General features: G+C 41.3%; 1 protein-coding gene across 2 annotated transcripts in view; it reads right to left on the reverse strand.

The window, feature by feature from the left end:
* Positions 1–241: 241 nt before the first annotated feature.
* The window catches only part of ESRP1 (epithelial splicing regulatory protein 1), a gene marked incomplete at its 3' end in the record, with an annotated part of 34,234 nt that continues 8,210 nt past the window's right edge, over positions 242–26,265 (reverse strand). The window contains exons 5-14 of one of the 2 annotated variants that reach the window (XM_082014825.1): positions 21,882–21,980; positions 21,726–21,780; positions 19,770–19,880; positions 19,551–19,683; positions 19,425–19,467; positions 17,637–17,938; positions 15,873–16,091; positions 13,632–13,830; positions 11,579–11,747; positions 242–332 (exon numbers count right to left, since the gene is read on the reverse strand). In XM_082014825.1, the coding sequence (XP_081870951.1) occupies positions 242–332; positions 11,579–11,747; positions 13,632–13,830; positions 15,873–16,091; positions 17,637–17,938; positions 19,425–19,467; positions 19,551–19,683; positions 19,770–19,880; positions 21,726–21,780; positions 21,882–21,980 (1,421 nt within the window). Of the gene's footprint in view, positions 333–10,954; positions 11,748–13,631; positions 13,831–15,872; positions 16,092–17,636; positions 17,939–19,424; positions 19,468–19,550; positions 19,684–19,769; positions 19,881–21,725; positions 21,781–21,881; positions 21,981–26,265 lie in introns of those variants that run through there. The other variant, XM_082014826.1, reaches the window with a different exon arrangement.

Below are 26,265 nucleotides of genomic sequence, written 5' to 3' on the forward strand. Positions count from 1 at the left end.
AGTAGGCAAAGCAGTGGCCCATGACAAGACTAGAGTAGCCAAAAATCTTTAAATGATGGCTTTAATAACCAAGGTCTTCTACATTGCAGTGTGACATTGTGGTCATAGCAATGGAGTAGCCATGTTCCCAGGACAGCAAATGAAAAAATTATGTTGAATACAGTGGTTATCTGAAGCAAACACTATGATACCCCCAAACCCATCTCCTAGGGTTTGTTATCCTTACCTTCTCTAAGGAAGTCTAACTGCTGGGGCCTTTAAATGCAAATCCATTCTTTGGACACTGTCCTGGCCGGATCATTTGTGTGTACAAGTCCATCCTCTGCTGCATACTACAAACACAAGTTAAGATAGAAGCAATCAGAAGCCAAACTAGTGCAGAAGAGAGCCAGCAGCTGGCTATGCTACCTTAGCCTTTCTTAAAGTCCTGGGCAGATATCAAAGTTCAAGCCACATAATTAGACATTTGTAATGCTCCCATCACCATGGCATCAAGAGCAATTCAACAACAGAAACTACACTGGGGTAATCAGCCCCCCCTAACAGTGCAACACATGGGTACACACAGGATCTTGTTGAAGATCACAACTGTCTGGTCACAATCTCAGCCACAACTGACTGATCTCAAGAGAATGTCCCTGGAGATCAGAGACAAACACACCTCCTGTGCAGCCAGAGCCACACGTACTCTCAAAGTCTCTGAAGGAAAAGTTAACAAGTTCACTACAAGGTATATCTGCATTGGCCATTTACCCCTGAAGTTGTCCTAGTGCTGACAGATACCACTGGCTTCTCCTACATATTATACAATTTTAAGGGTAAAGTCTTAAAAAAAAAAAAAAAAAAAAGAAATACCCACCCCTGCCAAGTGCATACTTCTTGCTCAAAGCCACCTTGATCATTTTGCTTTATTTCCTTAGCATAGCTTCAAGCACCTACCATTTCCATCAGCATTTTCATGCTATTCCTTAGAACTACGATAGTCTCCCCAAACCACACTAGAAAGGTAGTTCCTGACCACTTCCTCTTATGTTCTCCAAACTCATGGCTATAAAAATACCATGGGAAAGTTTCTGCTGGGGTCTATCAGTCTTTCCTTTGCTTGCTAACATTAAATCCTTAGCCAAAATGATATTCACGAAGACTAAGTTTAGCCCAAAGGCCACTGTCCCAAGATGCCTTGCGGAAGCATCTTCCTTCTCCACAAGTCCTACAGTATTAGCCTATATTCAATCTCCCTAAGTCAAAGCATCTTCTTGAGTTCCTCTGCACCTTTTAAGTCCAGTAGGGGCAATTGTCTCCAAGCATGTGTTCTCACCACTGTTTTCAGTCTTCCCCTTCCCCAGTTCCCACTACTTGCAAAGCCCTGGGTCACCTGCATATAGCCCAGTATGGAAAGGGATAGCTCAATCACAGCAGGTGACAAACAAATCCATCAGACAAGCCATTCCTGGACACCACATACAGATGTTACTGGTTTCCCTTCAGACAAAAGTCTTCAAGGAGTTTCATCAAGTAAGTGCAACTGACTTGAGGTCTAACACTGCTACTGCTACAGTGAACAGCTATCCATGTCTGGAAGGAAAGCTGTTTTTTCATAGGAGCTACTCATAATGCTTGTTCATCTCTGCAATATTGTGTTCCTGTGTACCTTTGTGAATAATTCTTCTGAGGGCTTCACTAAGTAGCAGAGACTGTCTAATGCCAAAGATCATGCTTGCAATCATTACCACCACTTTGGACCTTATTGTCAGAAAAACAGCTATGACAAGTTAAGATTTTATGCTGTAGACTAACATCTTCACACAAATTTATCACAACACTTCCTGCTAATGGTTCCCTGCATGCCTTTTCCATAATATTAATGATTTTACTCATCTCTAACAAAAATACTACCAAAGTCACTATGTCTATGTACTACTCAACTTCTCAAGCACAAGGTCCCGGCATCAACTTATGATGCTAAGGAGACTGAAAATAAGCCTTGCCCCCACAATGCACCATTCAGCTTTGGAGCTTATTGCCACCATACGTTGTCTACAACCGCAAAGTTTTAAACATTTCTAAAGAGTAAGGAGATGAATCCATGGCAGATATGCCCATCTATGGTTTGCATACAAGCTCCAGGTCAGTGCTCTTCATTAGTTACCTGCCAAATACATCTGAGGAAAGAGCTCACCACAACTGCCAGCAATGCTAGCAAGACAATATTTTATTTTACTTATATTTTATGGACTCTTTAGTCACAGCATCTTTGGTAGTCAACTGCCACAGGTTAAAGGTTAGTACCACAAAGGGACATGCTTGTCTTGCTTTAAAGCAATATTAATGCCATGATAATTAAAATAATTTATTCAGGAGTAATTAAAAAAATACTCTAACACCCAAAATACTCATAGTTTGTCTGTTAGAAGCTTTGATATTCTTTGTCAGGTCTTCCATAGCCTTATTCAAATGGCCACAAAACTGTAGCTAGTTAACAGACCCTTATTTTGATTTGGCAGTTCCAGCAAATATCCTTCCTTTGCTAAAATGTCAGGTAATCCATACGAGTTTCCAGCTACTGCTAGACACACGTATATCTGTATAACATTTAATAACAAAAAGATTTTACTCTGTTTCATTGAACAAGATGCACCTTCCAGACTATTTGCAACTGTATAGCTTTGTGGAAAGTGTCATTAACGTTAATCCTTTTGGCCAAACAGCTGAAGCTACCAAAAAAGGATATTTTGTACATCTGAGATAACAGAACACCATAAGAGAACTTCAATTATAGAATAGTTTAAGTTTTTCTAGAATCCTTATGAAAACAAACCTTTTACTTCCAAAACCCATATGAAGAGCAAGGTAAAAGACCTTTTTCCAGTTTTCTTTGCAGAACTGACTCTTATTGGGGGGGAAAGCCCAACCCCCAAACCAGACCGTGATGCAGCTTTCTGAGGTAAACTAATTTAGTTAGGCAAGACAGAGTTAGCTTCCATTGCTGTTAAAGAAAAACAAACACCAAAACCAAAGTAAGAAACCACCCGAACACAAACCCAAAATGAGACAGACACCTTGGGCAATCTAGCCTTCCTTTTGAAGCAAGGCTACGACCCTTGTTTTTGGAAGGCACTGCTGTTAAATTGAAGTTTCTCTGCCTCCCTGGCTCTTGCTGAGACACGGGGCCACATGACCTTGCAGTGGTGGGCCATGAGACCCTTGGCTGGGTGTCCCAGAGAATAGTTTTACCACTGTCCTGGCCACTTTGCTCTGCTACTGAGCCTCCGTGTGCTTTCCCCTCCGCTTTGGTAGGACAGCATTCAGTGGGGCAAAAATGCTTCACCTTCAGTCCTCTTCCCCCTGCATCCCTCTTTATTATTACTTCTACACGGTCCTTATCTGTTTTAAGGAAGTCAGCCATCTTTGTTTAAAACCCCAGTTATTCAGGCTAACCCTGACGGCTTTGTACCAGGATGCTCCAAGCACTTGCTAATTCATAACACCACCTTGAAGCTGTCTGTTGCCTTTATCTCCAGCAACAGGTTTAGGCTAAGGGCACTACCTGCTCTAATTCCCGACAGAAGATAATGTGTGGGCTGCCCCCAGCCGTTCCTGGGTTCCCCCAGACTGACGGGTGACAACCTCCTAGAGGAACAGTAGCAAGTGATATAGAGTTGTCATGTCTCCAGATGGAAAAGCAGTAGATAGAGGATGCTAGTAATGAAAAGTGTCCAAGGAGGGATACAAGACAAACAGCCGTTCCAGCCTATCTTCTCTAGTTAAACAAACCCCAGGAACAAATACTTACATGTTCTGTATGGGGTCAGAGAGGATTTCCACAGCCATTCTTAGTTGCATATCACTATATAGTGATGCAGTGCAAGACCTTAAATCTTTTGTGTCAATCTAGTTCTTGAAATCAAAACATGATATGAAGTGTTATCCCAATGCAAATCTTTTTTCTTTATGAATCGATCCTTCTTGGATCTAATCAACAGCCAGATTGGATTTTTTTTTTTCCCCAATCAATATTTCTGAGATTGTGGTATTCTCCAAAGACTCTCAAACTATAACAAAATTAAAGTTTCAGAGATCAGTTTTGGATGCCAGAACAAATTTTCACATGTTCTAAAGGTTGATGTCAGCATTCAAACAGCATTTATGCACCTCAAGGGATCCCAAACATTCATCACTAAAATATTATGTAGAAGCATTGAGAGTCACAGTTTCTCCTGTTTGATTTCCTAATATCTTTTTCCATTATACATTTGCTGAACAGATACCAATATCCAGAGGAAGCTGTGGTTTATATTAAAAGTGGGTGTAAGTTGGGAGCAGTCAGCATACATAACCAAAGCAGGTTTTCAGATCTCTGCCAAGTATCCTGCATGTCAGTCAGGAGAACCACAGACATACCCAGCACTATTTGCACGTGGGAATACGTGCATAGACACCATCTACAGGTTTCAGTGTCCGCCCCACCCCGGGCAGATTTCCTATCCCTATTTTTCCTATGACTTTGTTCTCTGTAGTCCTGAAAAAGTTTTTTGATCCTTAAGTATTTCTGCTCTGTGACAACAGATTCTGAAGATATCCTTTCATCAGGCTACTGACTGACAGCTGCTATTAATTTCAGGACTGTAAGACAGGTCTTGTATTGCAGGTTAGTCTTACTACATATCCCTCACTGTACTACTCAGAGGAACACTAGTAGGGAAAGTCATGGGAGAGAAAAGAAAAGGGAGGGGGCAGGGAAGAACAACTTGTTGGACTCATCCACTAGTGTTTCAAGATTAAATTAGCCTCCCCCTTTGCTAGCTCTAGGAAGCCCAGCAGACTCTGAGGAGCTCTGCAGCACCCCAAAGACAGATCCTCTGACTGAAGCCAGCAGGAGGAACAACGAAAAGCAGAAGGTGCACATCACAAAGCAGCCTTCAGAAAACCTCAAGGAAATTTGACAGATCACCCCAGAATCTGATGAAGAGCAGATTTTTTTTCAGAGGCCAACAGGGATTTTCAATTAGTCCTTGGGCTGGCACAGGTCATGGTTATAACATACACGTATATACAAGCTTGCAGCATAATGCCTATAACGTTCATTGCTTGAAAGCAGCCCAAAAGCAGGAGGAAATGCAGCTTCACTACAAATCTTTTTTTAAGAAGTGGTTCATACAAAGTTTGAGAGGCAAAGCTAATAAGTTTTGTGGTATAGTTACCAAAGTTGAAAGTTTTAACATGGTACTTTGTAAAAACCTAACAAGACATGCTATTAACAAAAATATTTGCATAACCAGAACAATTTTATTTTCCCAAGACTGGAATGTTTATCTATATTTAAAGAAAAAGCCATCTAACTTGACAAATAGCAGAAGTATAGAAGTATGAGCACTAAATCATCATTCTGTTAATCAAATGGAAACATTTAGATCCCCATAACTGCTGTTTAATCATGGACAAATGACTGTTCTCAACAGGGAAAGCTTTTTTTTTTAATAAAAAAAAAGTTTTCAGCTCTAAGGAGCCTTATTCCAAGATCAACCCAACTCTAACCCTGGAAACACTAAAAGCTCTTTTACCACAGACACCATCCCCACATTTAACCAGATAACCCACTGCCCACTCGATGCATATCTAACCAGTCTGGCTACTTAAATCAGTTTACCATCTAAGTTAATGGTAGCATGACAACAAGCAGCAAAGGGAATGAAGCCAGAAGCACTTGTTGCCACAGAAGACTGCGATTGTCTCCCCAGTGTAGTGTTGGGACTTTTAACACACCCCTGTAGAGAGCTGCTGCTGGGTAAAGAGAAGCATCCAGCAACAGATCTTTGCACCCTGAATAACCTGAGGTCACCTGGCCATCACTGCAAATGTTTAAAAAAAAAACCCACCACCTGCATGGATGACACACATGCCTTGAAGATCTTCTCTCCCACCACTGAACTGTGCTGTAAATAAGCAAAAGGGAAAACTATACTCAAACTGATCTCTGCAGCTAGCTTGCACGATGTTGTAATATCAATTAATCCCTCATGCTAATCCAAACGTTTTACTAGATAGGAGAGGAAAATTCAGGAGGTGACAGTAAGAGCTGCTAACTGAACATCAAATCATTTGGTATATTAAGCAAACAAAAGGAACTGGGATCTGTAAGTAGAAGAACCTCCACCAGCATCCATGGCAACCAGTCCATGGTGGGTTGAATAAGTCTTGGACACTGCTACCAGCAACAACATTTTTACAGGCTTATCAACTTTGAAGAAAGGGTTTTTTTCAATTTAAATAATTTTACTATCCCAATAGCCAGCTACCTATTGATCACAGCATTACCACTCTGTTGCTTTTCAGACCATGGCAGCTTTACTAATTAAAACTTACAAGTGAAGAGATAATGACAGCCTATGGAGGCATGCAACAATTGGTCTTTCCTGCTAATGCACTCCTTCTCCAAGGAAATACAGTAATAGTTAAAGGCATCCCTGCTGTTCTAATCCTTGGCAAGCTACCTTCACTTAGAAAAGTGAATCATTAAGTCTTACCCCCAAAACAATCACGCCTGTGACAAGTTTGTGAGAGTTGAAGTTATTTTGACAAGTCCATGATGGAGACCAGCTCACCATGAGCAAGGATATGTAACAGAGTCCCAGATTCTGCCACTTGATGTGAACGTATGAACTCCATTTGCTGGACAACAGCTAAAAGCCACCAATAGGCTTTTATACTCAGTGAGCCCATTTAAAAGGGGCTTATAAGAAAGACGGGGACAGACGTTTTAGCAGGGCCTGTTGCAATAGGACAAGGGTTAATAGTTTTGAACTAAAAGAGGGTTGATTTTGACTAGACATAAGGAAGAAATTTTTCACAAGGAAGAAATTTTTCCCAATGAGAGTGGTGAAACCCTGGCACAGGTTGCCCAGAGAGGTGGTAGCTGCCCCATCCCTGGAAACATTCCAGGTCAAGTTGGACAGGGCTCTGAACAACCTGATCTAGTTGAAGATGTCCCTGCTTATTGTGGGGGGGTTTGAACTAGATGACTGTTAGAGGTCTTTTCCAACCCAAACTATTCTATGATTCTACAAGTCACTGCATATGTGAATGTCATGCAATCCAAGCTGACATACTTACAAAAATAAAAAAAGAAAAAGCATACTGCAGTCTAAGAGCTGTGGTCCAGAGTGTTACTATGATGCTACGAGTACAACTAAGCTGAAGAAGACGTTTTGTTTCTGGCTGCTGCTGTTCTCCATCTGTGATAGATCTCCCAGGCTAAATACACATATGGTTGTTTCCTAACGCAGTTCTGTCAAGTGATGCTGGTTAGCCAGACACACAGATATGCAAATAAAGCTGCTGGCAGCAGCTCTGAATGATACCACTCCTAATGCCGCCTACTTTTTGCCAGTTTAAACTGGTTGTAATTTAATTGTGCTTCAATATGCATCAATATCATTATGGAGGATCTGATCCATAACGGAGAACAAGTGAGGCTTTTTTCTAATATTGGTCATTTTATTTTTATACAGACACAGTTGTTACATATATATTAATGCTGTATGTATGCATATATAAGTATGTTGTGTATGTATATAATATATTATGAATAATTTTACAAGTTGATTAGTGTATATATATGAGAAAAAACATATGTATATGCATGAAGAGGCAGAAGCAGACAGATGAGAACAATAACAAATTACCCTGTATTTCCTTGTGCAGCAAGTGTCAGAATCATGCCTATAACTACAACATAAAAAGACCATTTAATTCAGATCACTAATTGAGAGCTGTACATAGAATCATGGAATCATTTTGGTGGGAAAACACCTTTAAGATCATCAAGTCCAACCATTAACCTAGCACTGCCAAGTCCACCACTAAACCATGTCCCTAAGCACCACATCTACATGGTTTCTAAATACCTCCAGAGATGGTGACTCAACCACTTCCCTGGGCAGTCTGTTCCAATGCTTGACCACCCTCTCAGTAAAGAAATTTTTCCCAATATCCAATATAAACCTCCCTGGCACAGCTTGAGGTTGTTTCCTCTTGTCCTATCACTTGTTACTTGGGAGACCAACACCCTCGTCGCCACAACCCCCTTTCAGGTAGTTGTAGAGAGCGATAAGGTCTCCCCTCAGCCTCCTCTTCTCCAGACTGAACAACCCCAGTTCCCTCAGCCGCTCCTCATAAGACATGTGCTCCAGACCCCTCACCAGCTTCGTTGCCCTTCTCTGGACACGCTCAAGCACCTCAGTGTCCTTGTTGTAGTGAGGGGCCCAAAACTGAACACAGTATTCAAGGTGCGGCCTCACCAGTGCCGAGTACAGGGGCACGATCACTTCCCTGCTCCTGCTGGCCACACTATTTCTGATACAGGCCTTCTTGGCCACCTGGGCACACTGCTGGCTCATGTTCAGACAGCTGTTGACCAGCACCCCCAGGTCCTTTTCTATCAGCCAGCTTTCCAGCCACTCTTCCCCCAGCCTGTAGCGTTGCATGGGGTGGTTGTGACCCAAGTGCAGGACGTGTCACTCGGCCTTGTTGAGCCTGTCCTGGTTTCAGCCAGGTTAAGAGTTAATTGGCTCAGCCCATTGATCCAGCCTGTCCAGATCCCCCTGCAGAGCCCTCCTACCCTCAAGCAGATCACTCTCATCCAACTTGTCTGCAAACATACTGAGGGAGCACTTGATCCCCTTGTCCAGGTTGTTGATAAAGATGTTAAACAGAACCAGTCCCAATACTGAGCCCTGGGGAACACCACTTGTGACCAGCCACCGACTGGATTTAACTCCATTCACCACAACCCTCTGGGCCTGCCATCCAGCTGGTTTTTAACCCAGCAAAGAATGTACCCATCCCAGCCATGAGCCAAATGTGGTTTCTGTGTATTCACTAACTCACATGAATTTCCTACCCTTGAATTTATCCAGTTTGAACCCACATCAGTTTTCAGCTTCCACATCATTTTTTGGCTACAGGTCCCACCAGCATACTACCCACTGAGTGAGAAGCTCCTCTTTCTGCTTCGCTATTCAAAACATTGTTGAAAAAAAGAACAAAGTTTAAGTGTGTTCCTACAATTATGGATTTTGACAGAAACTTTTGAGGTTTTAGAGGCACTGCTTAAAGGTGATCAAAATGGAATTAGAACCGAATAAGCACAATAAGATACAACTTTGTTTTAAAACTACATATCCCATAGCAGTAACTTTCAAGTTTGTGTATGGTTGAAGTATCCATAGAACATGTTAGCAGTTGCCAAGTAGCAGTGTTATTCATTACTTTCATCATACATAAAACCAGCAACTAGTACACCTATTTATCCAGGATTAGATAGGAAAAGAAACTCCTCCCTTCCATGAATCCTATTATTTTTCTCAAAAACCTGGGACTAGGCAGAGACCAAGACCACTGATTTGCTGTCAGAACATGTTGCCAGATATAATTACAAGTTGAACAGAGATATCAAAGACTGACAGATCCCGAATAACTTGCTCTCCCTCCTTTCATTAGGAGTTCACTAAAGATATTTTAATAGCATAGAAGGCATCCATTTCTTTACACCATTGGGTTTCATCACCAAAGCTATAAAAGCATTATGACAAGTCTGAGAGTTTCAGGGATTTCTGATAGATACTGAAGACCAAAGCAATGCCTCCCTCCCCCCCCCCCCCATCTAGGTTGATTGATATGGAGAACAGAATTGGCTATTATAAAGCAACTTGACCTTGCAAAACACAATTGGTAGAACTTTTGGCAGCAGGTCAAAGAAACTTTCCTTATTTCCATAAGTATTCACTAGTTAGATTTATGAACCATTGTCTGATCATTAGCCACCAGCTCTGTATTGCTTTTCCATGTACATGCATTTAAATGCACCACTTAGTACAGAAGAGACCCCATTCTTTCCTGCTACACATACTTAACATTTTTTTGAATTAAATTTCAGAACCAGAAAACTCCATTTAAGAGAGTTCCAACTGCTACGTGAAAGGGACCCAATTACTTATTGCATCCTTTACAAAGCATGGGAACTTGCCTGAAAAGCAATAAAGCTTATTTTTAGAAAAAAAAAGTGTCAGCTACAAAGGATCACTACTTCTACTGGAGTATATACAATTTGTCTGTAGATCAAACATTTGCTCTGGATAGAAAAGCAATGTCCAAAGACCAGATCTCACAAAATGGAAAGAAGCCAAGCTGACTCCAGAAATTTTAACTTTTTTTTTTAAAGGGAGGTACTTGTAATTGGCACAGAAGCTACATAGGAATGGTTTCCTAAGAATAGTATACAACTGTCAGTTGGACAAGAACATAAAAAGGTTATTTTAGGACTTGGGATTGATCAGTATAACCAACATAGATGCCCACAGCCCAAGCAGCCAGTGATGGGATTCATGTGGGATCCCACTCAGTGAGAGATCCCTGTAGGGCCTGACACTTAGCCCGCAGAGGCCAGTCTACTATTACTTTAAGTACATATCAAAGTCACTACAAACTATTACTGCTGCTGTGTTCTTATGACATATACAACTATTATTGAGAAACTTGTTTTACATTGCCAGTGCAAGTTTGGAATTTTATTTTTCTTCATCTTACATTAAAGAGGCTGAGTTTGGTAACATTATCATAAGACAGATATTGAAGGCATTATAGAAATTAACTCATGAGTGAAGAAAACATTTTAATAATAAAAAAACACAACAGGCAGCTCACAGATATATTGCTTTAGTGAAAAGTAATAAGAGAACCTTTGTTATCTTACCGGTACTAGAGAGTCCGTATTGCTCAACAACTTCCTAAGTAGCTATTTGGACCCTCCTCCAGAGATAAAAAAAGCACTGGTCAGAATCTAACAGAAGACTTGAGTTCTTTAGCAAGTTTCCTGACAGATGAGGAGTGGTTTAAGGCTTACAGGGAACATGACTCTTTCCAAGGCCTCATAACTGCAGAGGGCAAATGCTATCAAGAGTTTTTGTTCTGTAGAAGATAGCTAATATATGCAGAAGAGCCAAAAGCCCTTCTTGAGAGGTGTTTGAGGTGCCCAAGAATATATGCCTCTATATGCTTTACATATGCATTGAATACATATATGCTTCAATGTAGTACTTTTTATAAATAAGTACTTAGAGTTTTCACCATAAAGGTCAACATTTACTTTATTACAAAAACAGAGGGGCAGAATTTCAGAAGTTGTTAGCACAGACCCCAATCCGTCCATTCTAAAGAGGGGCCAAGGGCTTCTATATGGACATGGTAAGGAGTACGGCACACACCAATTACCACTGAGGGCACAACAATGCAAACTAACAAGTTTAAGAGGCACATTAGGTGAAAAAAAGAAAATACCAAACAAAAAAAATCCCACTATAACCAAGTGACTTATGTTTAAAAAAAAAAAATTACTACCTGAAATACTCTAAAACTTAGGAAATCCCAAGATATCCTGAAATTGTTTCCCTGAACAAGATACTGAACAAGCTGTTCTTGGTAGCACAAGCCTTTAGCATGGCAGACAATGTTCTTTTGTGAGCTTTGTGCATTTGCTGCAAAAAGACGACTTTGTTCCTGCTTGGTTTCTCCTCTGCTTTACCTGGGGTAGTACGCTGTGTAGTTCATGAAGAGCTGAGCCCCAGCAGGGTAGTACGCCGTGGAAGGCTGGAGTGTTCGTGGGTTCAGGAGCATGGATGGCTGATACAGAGCAGCTTCTGTTGGCAAAACTGCAGCAGGAGCCGGAAAGGAGTAGGAAGGGGGTGAAAGGCCTAAAGCAACAAATGGAAAATAGATTAGGACCTTTTGAATTCCAGCATATATATGGTCTTCATTAGCTGAACAACTCTGCAGTAAGTAAAGAGCCTTCACAAGCTTCTCATTCTCTTGCTCATCACAGAAAATAAATCTGACACACCAACATGAGCTTGACTACAAGCATTGTGCCCACCCCCCCAGTCAAAAGCAAAGTCAGTAATACACAAAAATACACCTCTTGCTCTGGGAACAGGGTCTCTTTCTGAAGAGAAGGCCAGTTTTTCTTGTCTAGGCACAAATTGTAATGAAGTCTCCAATCAAGAAGTGAGACTTCTCCACTGTAAGAAGAAAACTTGTGTGCTAAAGATCTGCCTAACATTCCCCAGAGCAGAGGACACCTTTTCATCCTGTCTCTCCCTACCTGCCAAACAGCTCTAACCAACAGCAGAGTGAGAAAAGTCATGGCTTTGCAGCTTCAAGTGTTAGCAATGAATTTAAAAAAAGACACCACACACAAGAGCACACTTTGTAGCGTTTCAACAAGATGTGAAGCCCTAAATGAATTCTCACTGATATGAGTTCACCCTCCTTCTTTGCCACTTTTCTTATTCTTCCCTCTTCCCCTCCCCAGTGCCATAAAGGTGAACATATAAAAGCTTTAGATAAGTCTGAATAGCAAAAATAGAGGCTTAAAGTGACAGTCAGCATCTCACTGCATTGTGGGACTGGGCAGTGAGAGCTGAAAGGGCTAATCTGAAGAATACATCACTGGCATTTGTAGTTGGAAATGGGAATACAGCCATGTAAGAGTTCCCAAAGTTTGGGACTCTGCCCCTGTCTGGAGCAGCTGTCACACATAGGACTACATACTGAAGATCGCTGCTCAGGATGATACTTGCATTAAAAAAGGGGGGGGTGGGAGGAGAGAAAAAGAAGCAGCTAGTCACCTGGAAAATTTATCTCCCAAGGATTACCTGAAGGTCTACTCATACTCAAGAGGAAACACACCCAACAAGTTTGCTGCCATATTGGCAGCTCTGACTAGAATTTAGAGGACACTTCTTAAAAAAGCCAACAACAATAATATATTTGCATAGAGAGACAGAAAGCTCCTACTTGACTACTTTGCCATTTATGATCTTGGAAGCAAAGTATTATTTTTCCCATAGGCTCAGATTTATATGGCACATATACTTAGCAAGTTAGCCCTTAGGCTCTTAAAGCATTGCCCCCAAATGTTTGTCTAGAAGTCCATGTTCATCCTAGTACCTCTGAGGAGCATAATCTTACAGCAAATACAGTTTCTGAAATTCTGAGGCCACAGCTATGTGTATTTTACTCCCACACAGGCAATCTCAATTTTGTACTAACAGAAAACATTCTGTACAAATGAAAAAGCAAAGGAAGAGTTCAGTTAATAAAGGTTCGATAGGAAGATCACTGTGGTTAAAGTCCCAAAGGAAAGCATTACCAATTGTTTCATAAATTAAGTTTTGGAGGTGAAAGAGGAAGGGCTTTTACTTGACATGTTCACCACTATGAAAAATATAAATATAAATCAGTCTAAATGGAAAACTCCTGTTTAAGCTCTAGGCAGGGCTTACAAATTACTTTTCAGAGTCATGGCTCACCCTGGCCAAGTTGAGTTTCAGAGAGGCAAGGGGAAGTTTGCCACTGGAAAAGCAAAAGTAATTTTAAAGTAGTTCTTCAGTCATAGTAATTCACAACCAAAGGGAAAAATAATGATTGCAAGCGGCTGATGATTTAAGATGAAGAGACCTTACTTAATACCCCCATCTGAGACTCCTTTCCAAGAACCAGAATCAGAGTCAAGAAAGCAGCTCCAACACCTACCCGCACACAGCGTAGAGTATTGGCAAGACCCATGCAAAACTTACATGGTAACTTACATGGTGGTGGGGACAAGCCATTTCGATTTAAAGTGCCCCCCATTAACACAAAGTTCATCTCCTCAGCAGAGCATTGAAAGACTTCAACATATCTGTCCTTCATAGTCTTCTTATGACACTTCTGTGCAGCCAGAAAAGCTCGGTCTGCAGATTTCATCTGAATGAAAGCATCTCCCGACGGACGTCCCTACAAAGAAGGCAGACAAAAGGAAATGGTTCTGGAGCTCCCATGAAGGAGCAGCATAGCAATAATTTGTGGTGTTAAAAGCGGCCTCTTCAGCCATAAAAATAGTGATCTCCAAAGTCAAGTACAGTCAGTCATCCCTAGCACCCAGGGGTGCTAGGGTGTTCAGTTCAGCCATCCCCAGCTCCCCTCCTTGAAGCTTCCCCTCTGTTGCTGGGGAACCCTTGTCTGCATCATACAGGCATTCTTCCAACTTCTAACTTGATTGTATTTATTTACCTGTTTCAATTAAGCTACATTGTAACTTGAGCCATGTTACTCCTATGTTTAAAAAAAAAAATGAGGACACCTGAGAGAGACTAAAATTCAGGGGTACTTTGGTAAGAGGAGGTCTCAAAGCACCTATTTAGTAAGAATGCAGAATTGGAAGATCTAATCCACATTTGTTGTCTGATTTTTAAAATTCAAGGGTAAATATAGTCAAGTGCCAAACATTAAATGATTTTTTAAAAAACTTCGCTTTGTTAATGCCAATATGGGCCTTGTTTTAGAAGGCTATTTTTTAGAAAGGTACTAGTCTAAGGCTTGGTATGAGCTTGTAGAGGAAAAAATTACATCCTTATATACAGCTGTAAATGAGTGGGACATGCAACTGTGAGTAGCCATTTTAGCCCCAATGCAACTGCTGACCTGAAGTAGCCAAAACTAGAAGTAGAGCTCTGAAGCCAGCTCTAACTTAAGTTGTGGGCTAATTCTTCTAGTTTCAGGGGGAAGAACAACTTTATCACCATCCTCTACACAGTTGTTCATGATTAGAGGGTTGAAACCAGGAATGGTGGGAGTACGGAGAACATGCAGAAAGATAAGAATCTAGTAGTCAGGCAAAAGCAGTACCTGGAAAAAAAAAATCTGACAGCTTTAGGCAGGGGTGACAGACAGCCCTCAGGACTATATACATGCACACACACACACACCCCCCCCAATTTCTTCCTCCAGGTTCTGGCAAACGCTGATACTACTATAAACCATTACTTGTGCTTTAACATCTCCATCTTTTCTTAGCCTCTCCCAGCCCTGCACATTCCTTATAGCTTTTCAGCCTTGGCTAGGTCAAGTCCTCAGACAAAGGAATCTCTTTAGATACAGAGGTACTGGAATAACTATAGTCCCTTCTCCCTCCCTACACGCCTGAAACACAGAAGCCCTACTCCAGGACAAGGAAGTATTTTGTAGTTTCAGCTTCGGCTTAGTGTCAACCAAAACAATTTTAGAAGAACCATTGTTATACCACAATAATCAGGGTAATCCCTGCAACCACTCAAAGCATCTCCATAGAGTTACAGGAGCTACTAGTCTCCTCCCCCTAAAGTCACAAGGGCATGCAGATAAAGCTGATCACAACAATGCACAATCTTTTGTCTAAAAAGTTTTGGTAGAAACTACTTACAGAAGACAATGGCAAAGATGTGACTGTTTATACATGTCAATGAGCTGTTAATCTTGGTGCTTAGCTGTGACTGTCTAAAGAAAGCAACGACACAGTTCAGGAAACCCAAAACTTCAGCTGCTGACTTATACCATAGGAAATCTTGTTTCTAAAAGGCTGCATATTTGTCCTCAAATATACCGGAGGCACATTGTTCCGCAAGGTGGGGGTAAACCACTCCTTTAGTGCCCACATTTTTGTTTTAAAGATACTCCTTGCCTGGTACAAGAGGAATTATGCATGCTGTTGAGCAAGACTCTTCAGTTCAAGCCTCCAACAGTGCAGGATCACAGCTGCTGCTCTGGGAGCCCCAACCCCTCTAAGGCTGAGGCTTAGCTTTAGGCACATGGATCTCAGTAACCACCCTACAGCCAATGCAGCAGCAGGGTTCAAAATAAGCCAACCCATCTATTGCCAGTACACTTTTAGAGGAGGGATGGAGGCCAATTAATGCCACTAGTATTAATCCCAAAGGTGCTTCCCTATTGATATCAGAGACACTGTGTTCCCATACACAGGCAGTTGGCACAGACTGGCTAGAAACATGGCGCCTACCGACCTGGTGATTTAGTACCATATGAACTCCATGGGTCCGAATATCTGTAGAAAACTCCCCCAAGAACTCCAGGATGTCCTCTATAGTAGCAGCATAGGGAAGACCACGCAAACGTATGCAGTCTCTGACATTAGTGGGAGGCACAAACTGTTGAGGTAATACTGGAAGAATAGGTGGTGTTGGGAGAGGAATGAGAGGCGTGGAAGAATACCTGTTCAGCACCTGTGCAAAACAGAAAAACAGAGAGATTACAGAAAGCCTCCTTACTCATTCATCAACTCAGAGGAACCGAATGTAACACCAATGCCATCTGTTTTCGCTCTGGGCAGTATTTTAAGAAACAAATGAGCTAGATTCTAGGCTTGAACCACAGCAGTAGTACTTAGAATTCAGAATTTTTCAAGTAAATCTTTGGATCATTCTTTCTTGAAAAAACATAATTTTGTTTTGGAGAATTTACTTTAACTGTTATGCAACTCTCAGGAGAGCTCTTAGAACATGAAACCTGTGTTTCTACAGTACTTTTATGGGGAAGATATTCCAAAGCATTCTACCATCTACAGAGTCATGGTTACACTTCTACCCAAAAATATCTCTTCTGCAAAACTTTAGAAGTGCCTGGGGACTAGAAGCATATTTCACTACCAAACCCTGACTTGAGATGTAATAGTCCATCAAGTAACATAGGTGGTGTTACTGAGTCACAATATCTGTAACAGTCATGCTTTGAGATGTCTTGTTACTAATTTTAACAGTAAAAACCCTGCCTGGTCAAGAGTTCTCTGAATATTCAATCACTACCCATTAACTTTCTCTGAGCAAGATTAAGATTAATTTACATTTATACAGGCATCAGAATGTTTTGATAAACAACTAAACTTATGAGAGCACTTGAGAAAAAAAGACAAGAGTGAGTGTTGCAGCTATGCCTTCTCATCATTAGTGTCACCCGTCAAACAAGGCACTGAAATCTACGTATTTGGGGGATCAGAGCTGCGCCATTGCTTGGTTACAGTCACATGGTTATTGGTTGGCCATCATTTGCATCATAGGCAAGACCTTTTAGAATCATGTTTAGAAGTTAGTGACCTCAACTGAAGATTTACAAATCTTTGGAGAAATACATACACAATCCTCTCAGCCCTATTTCCTTTCCCTCACAGCATTACTGCAATTAATGATCCATCAAGCTATATTAATGCAAGAGGGGGGCACCCTTCAGGCCCAGTTTCACAAAGTCCCACCACTCTCTGCTAGGTAGCCAGGGCTGGCAGAAGATGACTGAGACCTGCCCTTAGAGGCAATTCATAAGAGTCTTCAGATACATTGCTCTGAAGACAAATACAGCAAAAGGCTCTGTTTTTTGTGTCAGTGACTACAAGATAAGTCTTTTAGATCAAGATTTGTTGCTAACGCTCCTCCTGAACAGACCATCATTGGATTTAGACAAATTCAGTATCTGTAGCATAGAGCACTAGACCGACATAAAACTTTCTGCTAAAACTGCTGTTTGCAAGGCTATTGGAAGCCAAAACCTCAAAAGTTTGTATATATGATTGAGAATATCCACATACCATAAGATCTTACATTTAGAGGGAACAAAACCGCATGGAAATTCAGACAGTACTCTTTCCAGCAACAGTTAAGAGAAGGGAAAAGAAGCTTCCAAGTCATGGCCAAGCAGTGGCCATTTGCCATTTCCACTCCTGTATGCCAGTGTAGGAGTTTGGATTACAAGAAGCCAATGTTTGTAAGCTTTACACTCACCTGCTGAACTTCCGCTGCAGTACTCCTGAAGAGTTCGATGTACCTTTTCCCCAGCAAGTCCTTATGCTTTTTCAGTGCATTTTGTGCATATTCCTCACAAGCAAACAATACAAAGGCATCCCCTGTTGGCCTGCTGTCAGGGTATGTGACAAACAGAACTCCTTCCTTTCCTCCTGTCACAGGGCAGTGCTGGCCAAAGAATGTCAGCACTTCTTCTGTTGTTACATTAAAAGGAAGACCTCGCATCCTGACAATCACTTGGTTTTCTTTCGACAAGAACTGTGCAACCTCGTTGGAAGTGCCTTTAACAGAAAGGAGTACAGAAGCACTTAAGTCTAGGCAGCTGCATAAAAGCATGAGCAAGTCTGGCATAGCTATGTCCTCCTCCCCACAGACAGTTTTTGAGCAGGTAGAACAACATTTGCCTCCTAAGTCAGGAAAAAATGTCCCACTAGATAGACTAGAAATATTGTATAGGACACTTCCCATTAAAGTCTAACAATGTTACTTCATCATTTGGATGAGACTCGTCCTTATTCACAGGGAAAATAGAAAGTACGTACAATGTTCAGAGCCCAAGGAAAGCATAGACTGTGAATCTCTTGCATGAGCACTATGTGCGCTACCGTGCACCTCACCCTTCTAACTTATGAACACCGTCAGCATGCTCTGAAGCCGTAATATATAGTAACCAAGTACCCAGACCATTGTGCTGGGAAACAAAGTTGGAAAGGCATGTTGAAAACAGCTCAGGAATTTCATCCCACCCTAATAAAACTGTCGGTCTGCCAATTCTGCTTTCAGTATCTCTAGAAGATCACTGATGCTCATACTTATAACACTACCCTAACCAAAGCTAGCTGCTACCCAACTTCACATCTTAATATGGTCCTTTCACTTACAGCTAGCTCATTCTGCAAAGAAGTTCAGTGGTGCCAGACATGCATCGTTTTTCCCTAATGTCAGCATGCAGTGTCTTTACTTTGAATGGTGTAACTATTACCAAGCCTATCAATTACCTATTTATTTGACAGCTTAATAGCCTCTCCCACTCTAAAACCTCAACCTCAGACATCCAGTTCATCGTTTACAATCCCCAGACCAACTCCCTGTCAGGAACCAACAAGGACCTTAAGGTAGTATTGTACATACATAAGAGTTTATTGGATCTTAACTCAAATTCTGTAGGCTTGCAGTCATAAAGGGGGGGAAAAGAGATTACAGGAGAGTTTGTAGAGAAAGTTTTGTGGCCTTTTAATTCAAGGTTGCAAATATTTCAATATTCCCTTTAAATAAGCATTCCCCCCTAAGTTCCCCCTTTAGTTTGAGGCAAATATTTGAATTGAAGAAAATTAGTCCCATAAATGCCTTGTTAATTTACACTGTGATATCTGTTTGCTTTTACATGCAAGTGTCCACAGCAACAGCAGTCATATTGTTTTGAAAAACTACTCTGGTTTTGTTTTTCAGCAACAATAACATTTAGGTCCATTCAGTTAAGAAGATGATCTAACAAATTAGGTTCATATGCAAGATCACCTTGCCTGATCAAATCCTTATTTTATAGGCTGCTTGCAAGTGGCCAGAATGTAGAAGATAGACAGACAGATAAATCATGGAACATCGTGAACTGCTGCTAGCAGAGTACATAGTAATCAAACACACCAGCCAACTACTCATTCAAAGAAAGAAAATGAAAGGCCACATCCAACAGGAGCAGTTTACAGCCAAAAGTTTGTTACAGATGCTGATGGAACAAACCCTCCCTTCTCACTTCCTAAAAATTACCTCCTGCAATTTTAAGGAAGTCTTCACCTGTTGCCTTGTATACCTAAGGAAAGAAAAGAGAACATGCAATTGGCATGCTGTTTGCACCCCTGTTGAGAAGAGGCTTTCAAGGCCAGCGTCACACACCTCAATGTATCGATTTCCCATGTGATGCTTGTGCCTTTGTAGTGCTAGATCTCTATGCTCTTCGCTTACAAACCTCACGAGAGCCTCCCCATTTCTCCTACCCTGGGCATTGAGACAGAGTGCAGCACCTCCCCTGCAGGATTTAAATCAAGAGAGAGATAAAACTCCATGACTGACACGAAGTACTACAAATGTAGAGGTAAATTCTTAGCTACTAACTTGGCAATATTTAGGCCTTTGAAGAATCTCGCTATGTCCTGGTCAGACGACTGCCACGGCAATCCTCTTGCTCGGATAACAGCATTGTCATCCACAAGTTCCATCTTGCTACTGCAGGCACAGAAAGAGGGAGTGATGCAGAGACATCTGCTTGTAGTAGCCGCCACACACCACCCTCCCTGCTGTCACCTGTGCCCCAGGGACGGGCTTCTGTCCCTGCTCACTGTCTGCTGGATGGCACTGCCAAGGCAGCGAGGGCAAAGTGCCACCACCATCCAAAGCCACTGCATGTGTCTCTCCTCAGGGAACATCTGTTAAGCTGCCCCTTTCCTGCTTCACCACATTTGCTCCTTGAGCTCTCATCTCTTCAAACAAGTTTCAAATTTACACCCTACTCCTGACATACCAAAGGTTTGTGCTTCTCCATTGTCTGAACAGGGTTACTAGTACAAAATTAAACTTGCTGTTGTAATCTTAGCTAAGTGGAAATTGGAGCAGTTAGATGTAACTGAGGTTAGTGCTTATTATTTGTACTGTGACAGTGCCTAAGAGCCAGTCAGAAGTCAAGACCAAATCTGTTCAGGGTTACACTCAGCACACAGAGGACTCCTGCCCAAAGAGTTTAGCCTTAACATTGCTTGTTCAGGCCATCACCATGCTACTAGAGACTCATATAGCTACAGGCTACATTGGCTGCTTAGCATGGGAATAGCTCAGCCACCGAAAGCCAGGTTTAATTGGTCATTACCGCAGTCTCTTTTGTTCTCTTACACGTTAAAAGTGCCATGTAGAACAAAACACTTACAGCTACCCAAAGCTGCCTTCCTGGCTATTGCAAGACAGGTTTTTGCACAGAAAAGACTATGGGATTGATTAAGCAGATGGAGTGCTGTTCAGCAGCAGAGGAATCTCTTGTACACAAGGGCTCTGGTGTGTCCTTGTTGTAGGAAGGTCATGCTTCTCGCTTATATTTTAATTTCTCAGGTGGCCTCATTCTGTAGGTATCTGTCCCAAACTGTTCTGCACCCCCACCTCCTAATTCTGTACTTCTCATGATCACAAATAAATTGGGAGTCTTCCACTTCATACCAGGATTTTATTAGTGAAAGGGAAAAAGTTTAGAACAATGTTAAAACATAATCCCTGAACTAATCTCACTGGATACTTTCTACCAATATTGTTTCATTCTTTTCTTGCTTCTTTTGGTCAGAAGTGTGAGCATCATCTACCATTATGACAGTTCCCTAAAACTGGAAGAAGGAAGTAAGTATTCATGCAAGATGGGAATCTAAATAAGGTCAGTTTAACACCAGTCTCTTGTGATACTGCAGAGGGAGTATCCAGCCAACCACTGAGAAAAAGCTGTATTTGCACAAATAAAAGCATGATTACATTTTAAAAACAAACCCCAGTAACGAAACAGTCATCAAGAGTAGATAAAGCTTTATGTTTAAAACATATTTGGGAAAGAGACAATCATCACTGTTTAAGCATTTTACTGGTAGCACCGTATCTTTATGGAAATGTTTCTTCCCTACTAAAAGTAATCATTACGTGTATTCAGTAACCGTGAAACAACTTGCAGGAAAAGTCTAAGAGTTAGTACCAATTGGGTACTTCTGCAAAAATGTTTACATTCTTTGTTAATAGCACAGCACACTTAACACCCTTTATAAGCACTTACTGGCAGAACCCAGAACTACCAGCAGCTAACAAGCAACACTGAAGCCTAGCAAGAAAACTGGCTTGCATCTGATCATAGAATATCTGTTTCCTTTCCCACTAAAGGATCTTATTTATTCCCACAGCAATGACAAGATAAATCACAATAACAGTAACAGGTATTTGCAAATTAGGAGTCCAGAGAGGTTCAGCTTATTTAAGCAGTATCTTGGGGTGGTGGGGTGAGGGGGGATGGGAGGAGGGCACAAGCAAGAAGAGGGAGAAGGTACTTACCAAGGCCCACTTTCAAATTTGTAGTTCACTCTTTCTGGATCTGAAAATCTGTGATCTATGAAATACAGTACAAGTTATTTTCTTTTTCCTCAGCATACAAGAGAAGCAGAAAAAAACCCAAGCAATATAGAAAACTCATTCATCACAATCACTTACTGTATGGTTCAGATATTAGTGTTAAAATAATATTCCCCATATCTTCAACTTGGGAGGCTCCATAGGGAAATGCTGAACTGTTCTTGTCAAGATTTAAATCTTTATGCTGGAGTTAAGTCAATCATCACCAAACAGATTTCTAATTGGCTTCCTGCTACAGCAACAAGCTTTCATATTATCCTTGATAGCAAGTTGCTTCTCAGGGGAAGATTTAATCTATTTTCCTGCTGGGATACATTAGCTGTTCTGCCTTGGTCTATAACTGCTGCCACCTGCGGGAGTGTGAGGTCACTCCAGAAAGTGTCCGGGGACATGAGACCCCATAATAAGGACATATATATTTAATATACTCATGCATTATATATGTTTGACAGACAGATACACTTTTGCATGCGGAAGAGCCTGGAGTCATGTCCTTTTTAATTAACATCATCTTTAATCTCTAGGGAAAGATTTGGGAAAGGAGAAGCAAACCATCAACTAGAAGCTCCAGAAGTAGGAGGATATACTACGTGCTTTCTGAACAAGTAAAACCCACGGTAGAATAAATATCTTACCACTTTGACAAAATTCACAAATGACACCTTGTCTAAACCTTACCTATCAGAAGTTACAACCTGCTTTTTTTTGCTGTTACGCAGAAGCATTTTGAGAATTTGGTAAGAATACACCTTTGTGGACAGCCAAGAGAAAAAACAGAGTCCCACAACTCATATCTTCTTCAATCTGAAGGATTTTGTTAGCGGATAGCAAGGATAAGCTCTCCTGCCAACAGAGAATGGGAAATGTTCTGTCCTGGAAAGACAGGCTGTAGAATGACCAGATTAAAAACCCGCACATTCCTAAAGGGAGTCGGATTTAAGTTGCACATACCATCTTTTTCCACAGTTTACTATGGTATCTCTCCCGCTCCCTGTCATATTTGCCCCTCTCTAACACCAAGCTACAGGACTGTAAGATTACTTGCAACTTTACTCCATCATTTATAAAGCTGATTTTTAAAAAAGGTCTTTTCTACCCACATCTCCTTTGAGGAGTATAGGGTAAAAAAAACTAAGTACAGAACAAGAAGTGAAATGTAAAGCATTCTGGGAACAGGACTTGCTTCTTTGACTTCTTTTAACATTTGCATCAAGACTTTAGAGCAAAAGTAACAGAGTTTGTTAAACAAACCTATCCTGGCATGACAGTACAGTAACACCCGCCATTCAAAACAGCCAAATGCACAAATTACTTTCCCACATTCCCACAAAACTACATTGGATACATTTCAAGTGCTCAAAAGAGTCTGCATATAGGTGGTCAAAAGTTGCTTCTTAGTCCAAGATAGCAAGGTTCCTCTTAAAAGAAAAAAGTTTTCTCCACCTAGAGCTGAGCACAGTTGAGTTGGCAGATGCCTACATGAAGGGCAGGGAACAGAACAGCAGCTTCTGTTAGAAACAGACACCACACACCAGCTTTGTCCTATCATCTCATCAACAGGGGAGGCAGCACAAATTTCACTGAAATAAAAAGTCTTCCCTATTATCTGTAAGATGACTGCAGGTCACTCCTACAAAACAGATTTTTTTCTTTAAACTGGTTTTGAAGTTTTACTGTTATCTTGTTTGAGATAAAAATAATTTCAACTGAATTAATGAACTCCTCTTCGACAGCAAGGAACGGAAAGCTGCTGTGTCAAGACAATACACTTTGAGGCTAATTTGATTTTAAGGCTTTTTTGGTTTTAAGCGTGCATTGGGGTATGGAGGCTGAGAGGATGGTGCTTAAACTTCAAATGTTCTTGTAAGACTAAGTGAATTATCATAGTTTAAAAAAAAGAAAACTTAAACCAGTGATCCTTCCCCTCCAACTGCTTGACTAAGCACAGTTTGCTAGCCATTGCCATTACCCTCCCTCTTGATACCTTCTTTGGAGTAAAGTAGTGAGAACATTAAATAGTTTTCTCAACCACGCTAAAAATCCTTAACAACCCCAAAACACAGTTGAAGAGACTATCAGTATTTGTGACAGGAAGAAACTTCTTCATTGCAGTATCTCTTCCTAAACTGTACGCTCAAGATCAAGATCATCTCCCTCCCTGCCCTCTGGGGAAGGGGGGTTGAAAAGAAAACAAATAATCCACAGACTCCCTTGCAGAGAGGGTGCTTAATCAGCACCACACAGATGTTTCTGGGCACTTCATGTATCAGAGCAGAGGAGTGCTTCTCCTCCTTTTCCTTACACCCTTCTCCCTGCAGCATCTGAGAGCTCCACGCTGCACTTGCGCAGAGACTCTGGGAACCACAAGCTGTTGAAGACGCAGATGTTGGAACCTTGGTCTTGCCTGACCTTTTTTATAAAGATTTTGGAAATGTTATCTTTCCTCTGTCAAAGTCAAGAGAAATTGGGCAGGAGTTTCAACAGCTATTACGGCAGGGAGCATGCCTACACATGTGCACACACGTGCACTTGGTTGTTAGACTGTGCTGTCAAAAACTGAAGAGACATTTCAACATTTCCTTTTTGCAGAGCCAAAGATCCCTACAAGGGCTCAGCCGCCAGAGAGGAGAATGCAGCCATGTGAAGGAGCTGGGAATTTGAAGCAAGGCTATCACACAAGGAAAAACAAACAACTCCCCCACACCACGCTCATTTTCTTCAGAAAACATTTTCACTGAAAATATTGATCAACAGGAGATCTAGTTCCTAAAAACGCCCTAATGCTGACAGAAGTTGGTACCAGGTGTTCAGACATAGGGAGTCAGTTGTACCAAGTAACTCTAGATTAATATAAACACAGTGGGAGGGGAGGAAGAAAGTCGTCAACATTAGTAGGAGTGAGAAATCACTCACACCTTTGCCTCTGATTAGCTAGATGCAAGGCTTTTAGGCAAGATTGGAGAAGAAAATCGATAGCTTTCTGCATATGTAAAGGAGCATGTTAATAATAACATTAAGTGAAAACCTGAATTCTAATGAATAAGACTGACTACACAGAGATGGACTGCTATGAATGGAGGCACTGGAAGTTATGGACACTTAGGAAAAAGCTGTTAATGGAATAGTTTTTATAAAACCCACCCCTTGATCTGTGAAGGGATACGAGACCACACGTGTTTGTGTACAGTGATATTTAAAGCTTGGCTCTCCTGGGCAACTGGAAAGAGTTGACTGCAGTGGATAAATCCAAGTTCCCATTTAAAGAAGTGTTAGAAAACACACCTGGCTGTCTAAAGCTACCATATGCTGTAGCATGCTCACATATATTCTAAATGAAGCAAGGGGCAAATAGTGCAACTTCTGAATCTTGCTGTGCAGCTGCAGTACCACCTCCAGCAACACTCAGCAAGTCAGTAAGGGGCAGGGGGAGCATATTCCACATCAGAGTTGCCTATATAACATAGGAGAAATTTCTAAACCATTTCACCATTTCCTCAGATTCGTTACCACAGCTTTACCCACTGCCAAAACCCTCCTAGACTTCTGCCCTCTCACTGTCTCTTCCACTTCTAAGTCTCAATTCCTTTCTTAACTACAGCAAAAGAAACACTGAAGAACCAACTTAGCTCAGAGATGACATGACATGAACTAGTATTGCAATTGTGTTCTGCACTGATCCTCTTCCCCTTTTGTTCTGCTTAAGACTCTTCAGGCAGAAGATTACATCTTTTTAAATACTACTTTGCATAAAGGTAATCTGATATTACCCAGTTCCTGGGTACCGTCATAGGAAATACAAATAGCAACGTGCAAGATTCTCAGGTAATACCCAATAATGGGCTTTTTGTTGTCAGAGTTAAGTCCTATTGGTTATAACTGTGCTCCATATCATTGTTTCAAGACACCCGGGTTGAAAAAAACAAAACCAAACAAGTTTCAGTACTGCAGTATCCAGACCATATCCAGCACATTAAGCAGGCCGTTTCTGAAGTATGTCTGTCTTTCTACTGACAACACCCAGCAGATACTCCTAGTAAGGAGTTATCCTCACAAACCCAGTTCAGAAGTGAGTGGAACAAACCATGCACTGGAGGAAGCAAGAGCTATTTGCCATTTAATAGCTTCTGCACACCCAATCTTGAGGCAAAGGATGAGTCTTCTGCAGACCGAATAGTCATGCAAGCTTTGTTCACTCCACCCTGAAGGCACTCACAGCGGTAAAAACTGGCTCAGCAAGCTTTGCAAATCAAGAAGTGCAGCAAGTATGGGAGGTACAGAGGGTGCAAGAACAACCCTGCTCCTTTTGTATACTTACACATGTTTAAAAAAAAAAGATTTCAACAGACCTGAGTTCCTTTTGCTGCCAGAACATGATCGCTTCTCTCAAGTTCTTTTTGTTACTTGAAATTTCTCATAATTGTCCTGCTGTCACTACTCTTACACAATACTGCCTAAAGAAAGT

Source organism: Phaethon aethereus (genome assembly GCF_964289735.1).
Source record: "Phaethon aethereus genome assembly, chromosome: 2".
Taxonomy (NCBI): domain Eukaryota; kingdom Metazoa; phylum Chordata; class Aves; order Phaethontiformes; family Phaethontidae; genus Phaethon; species Phaethon aethereus.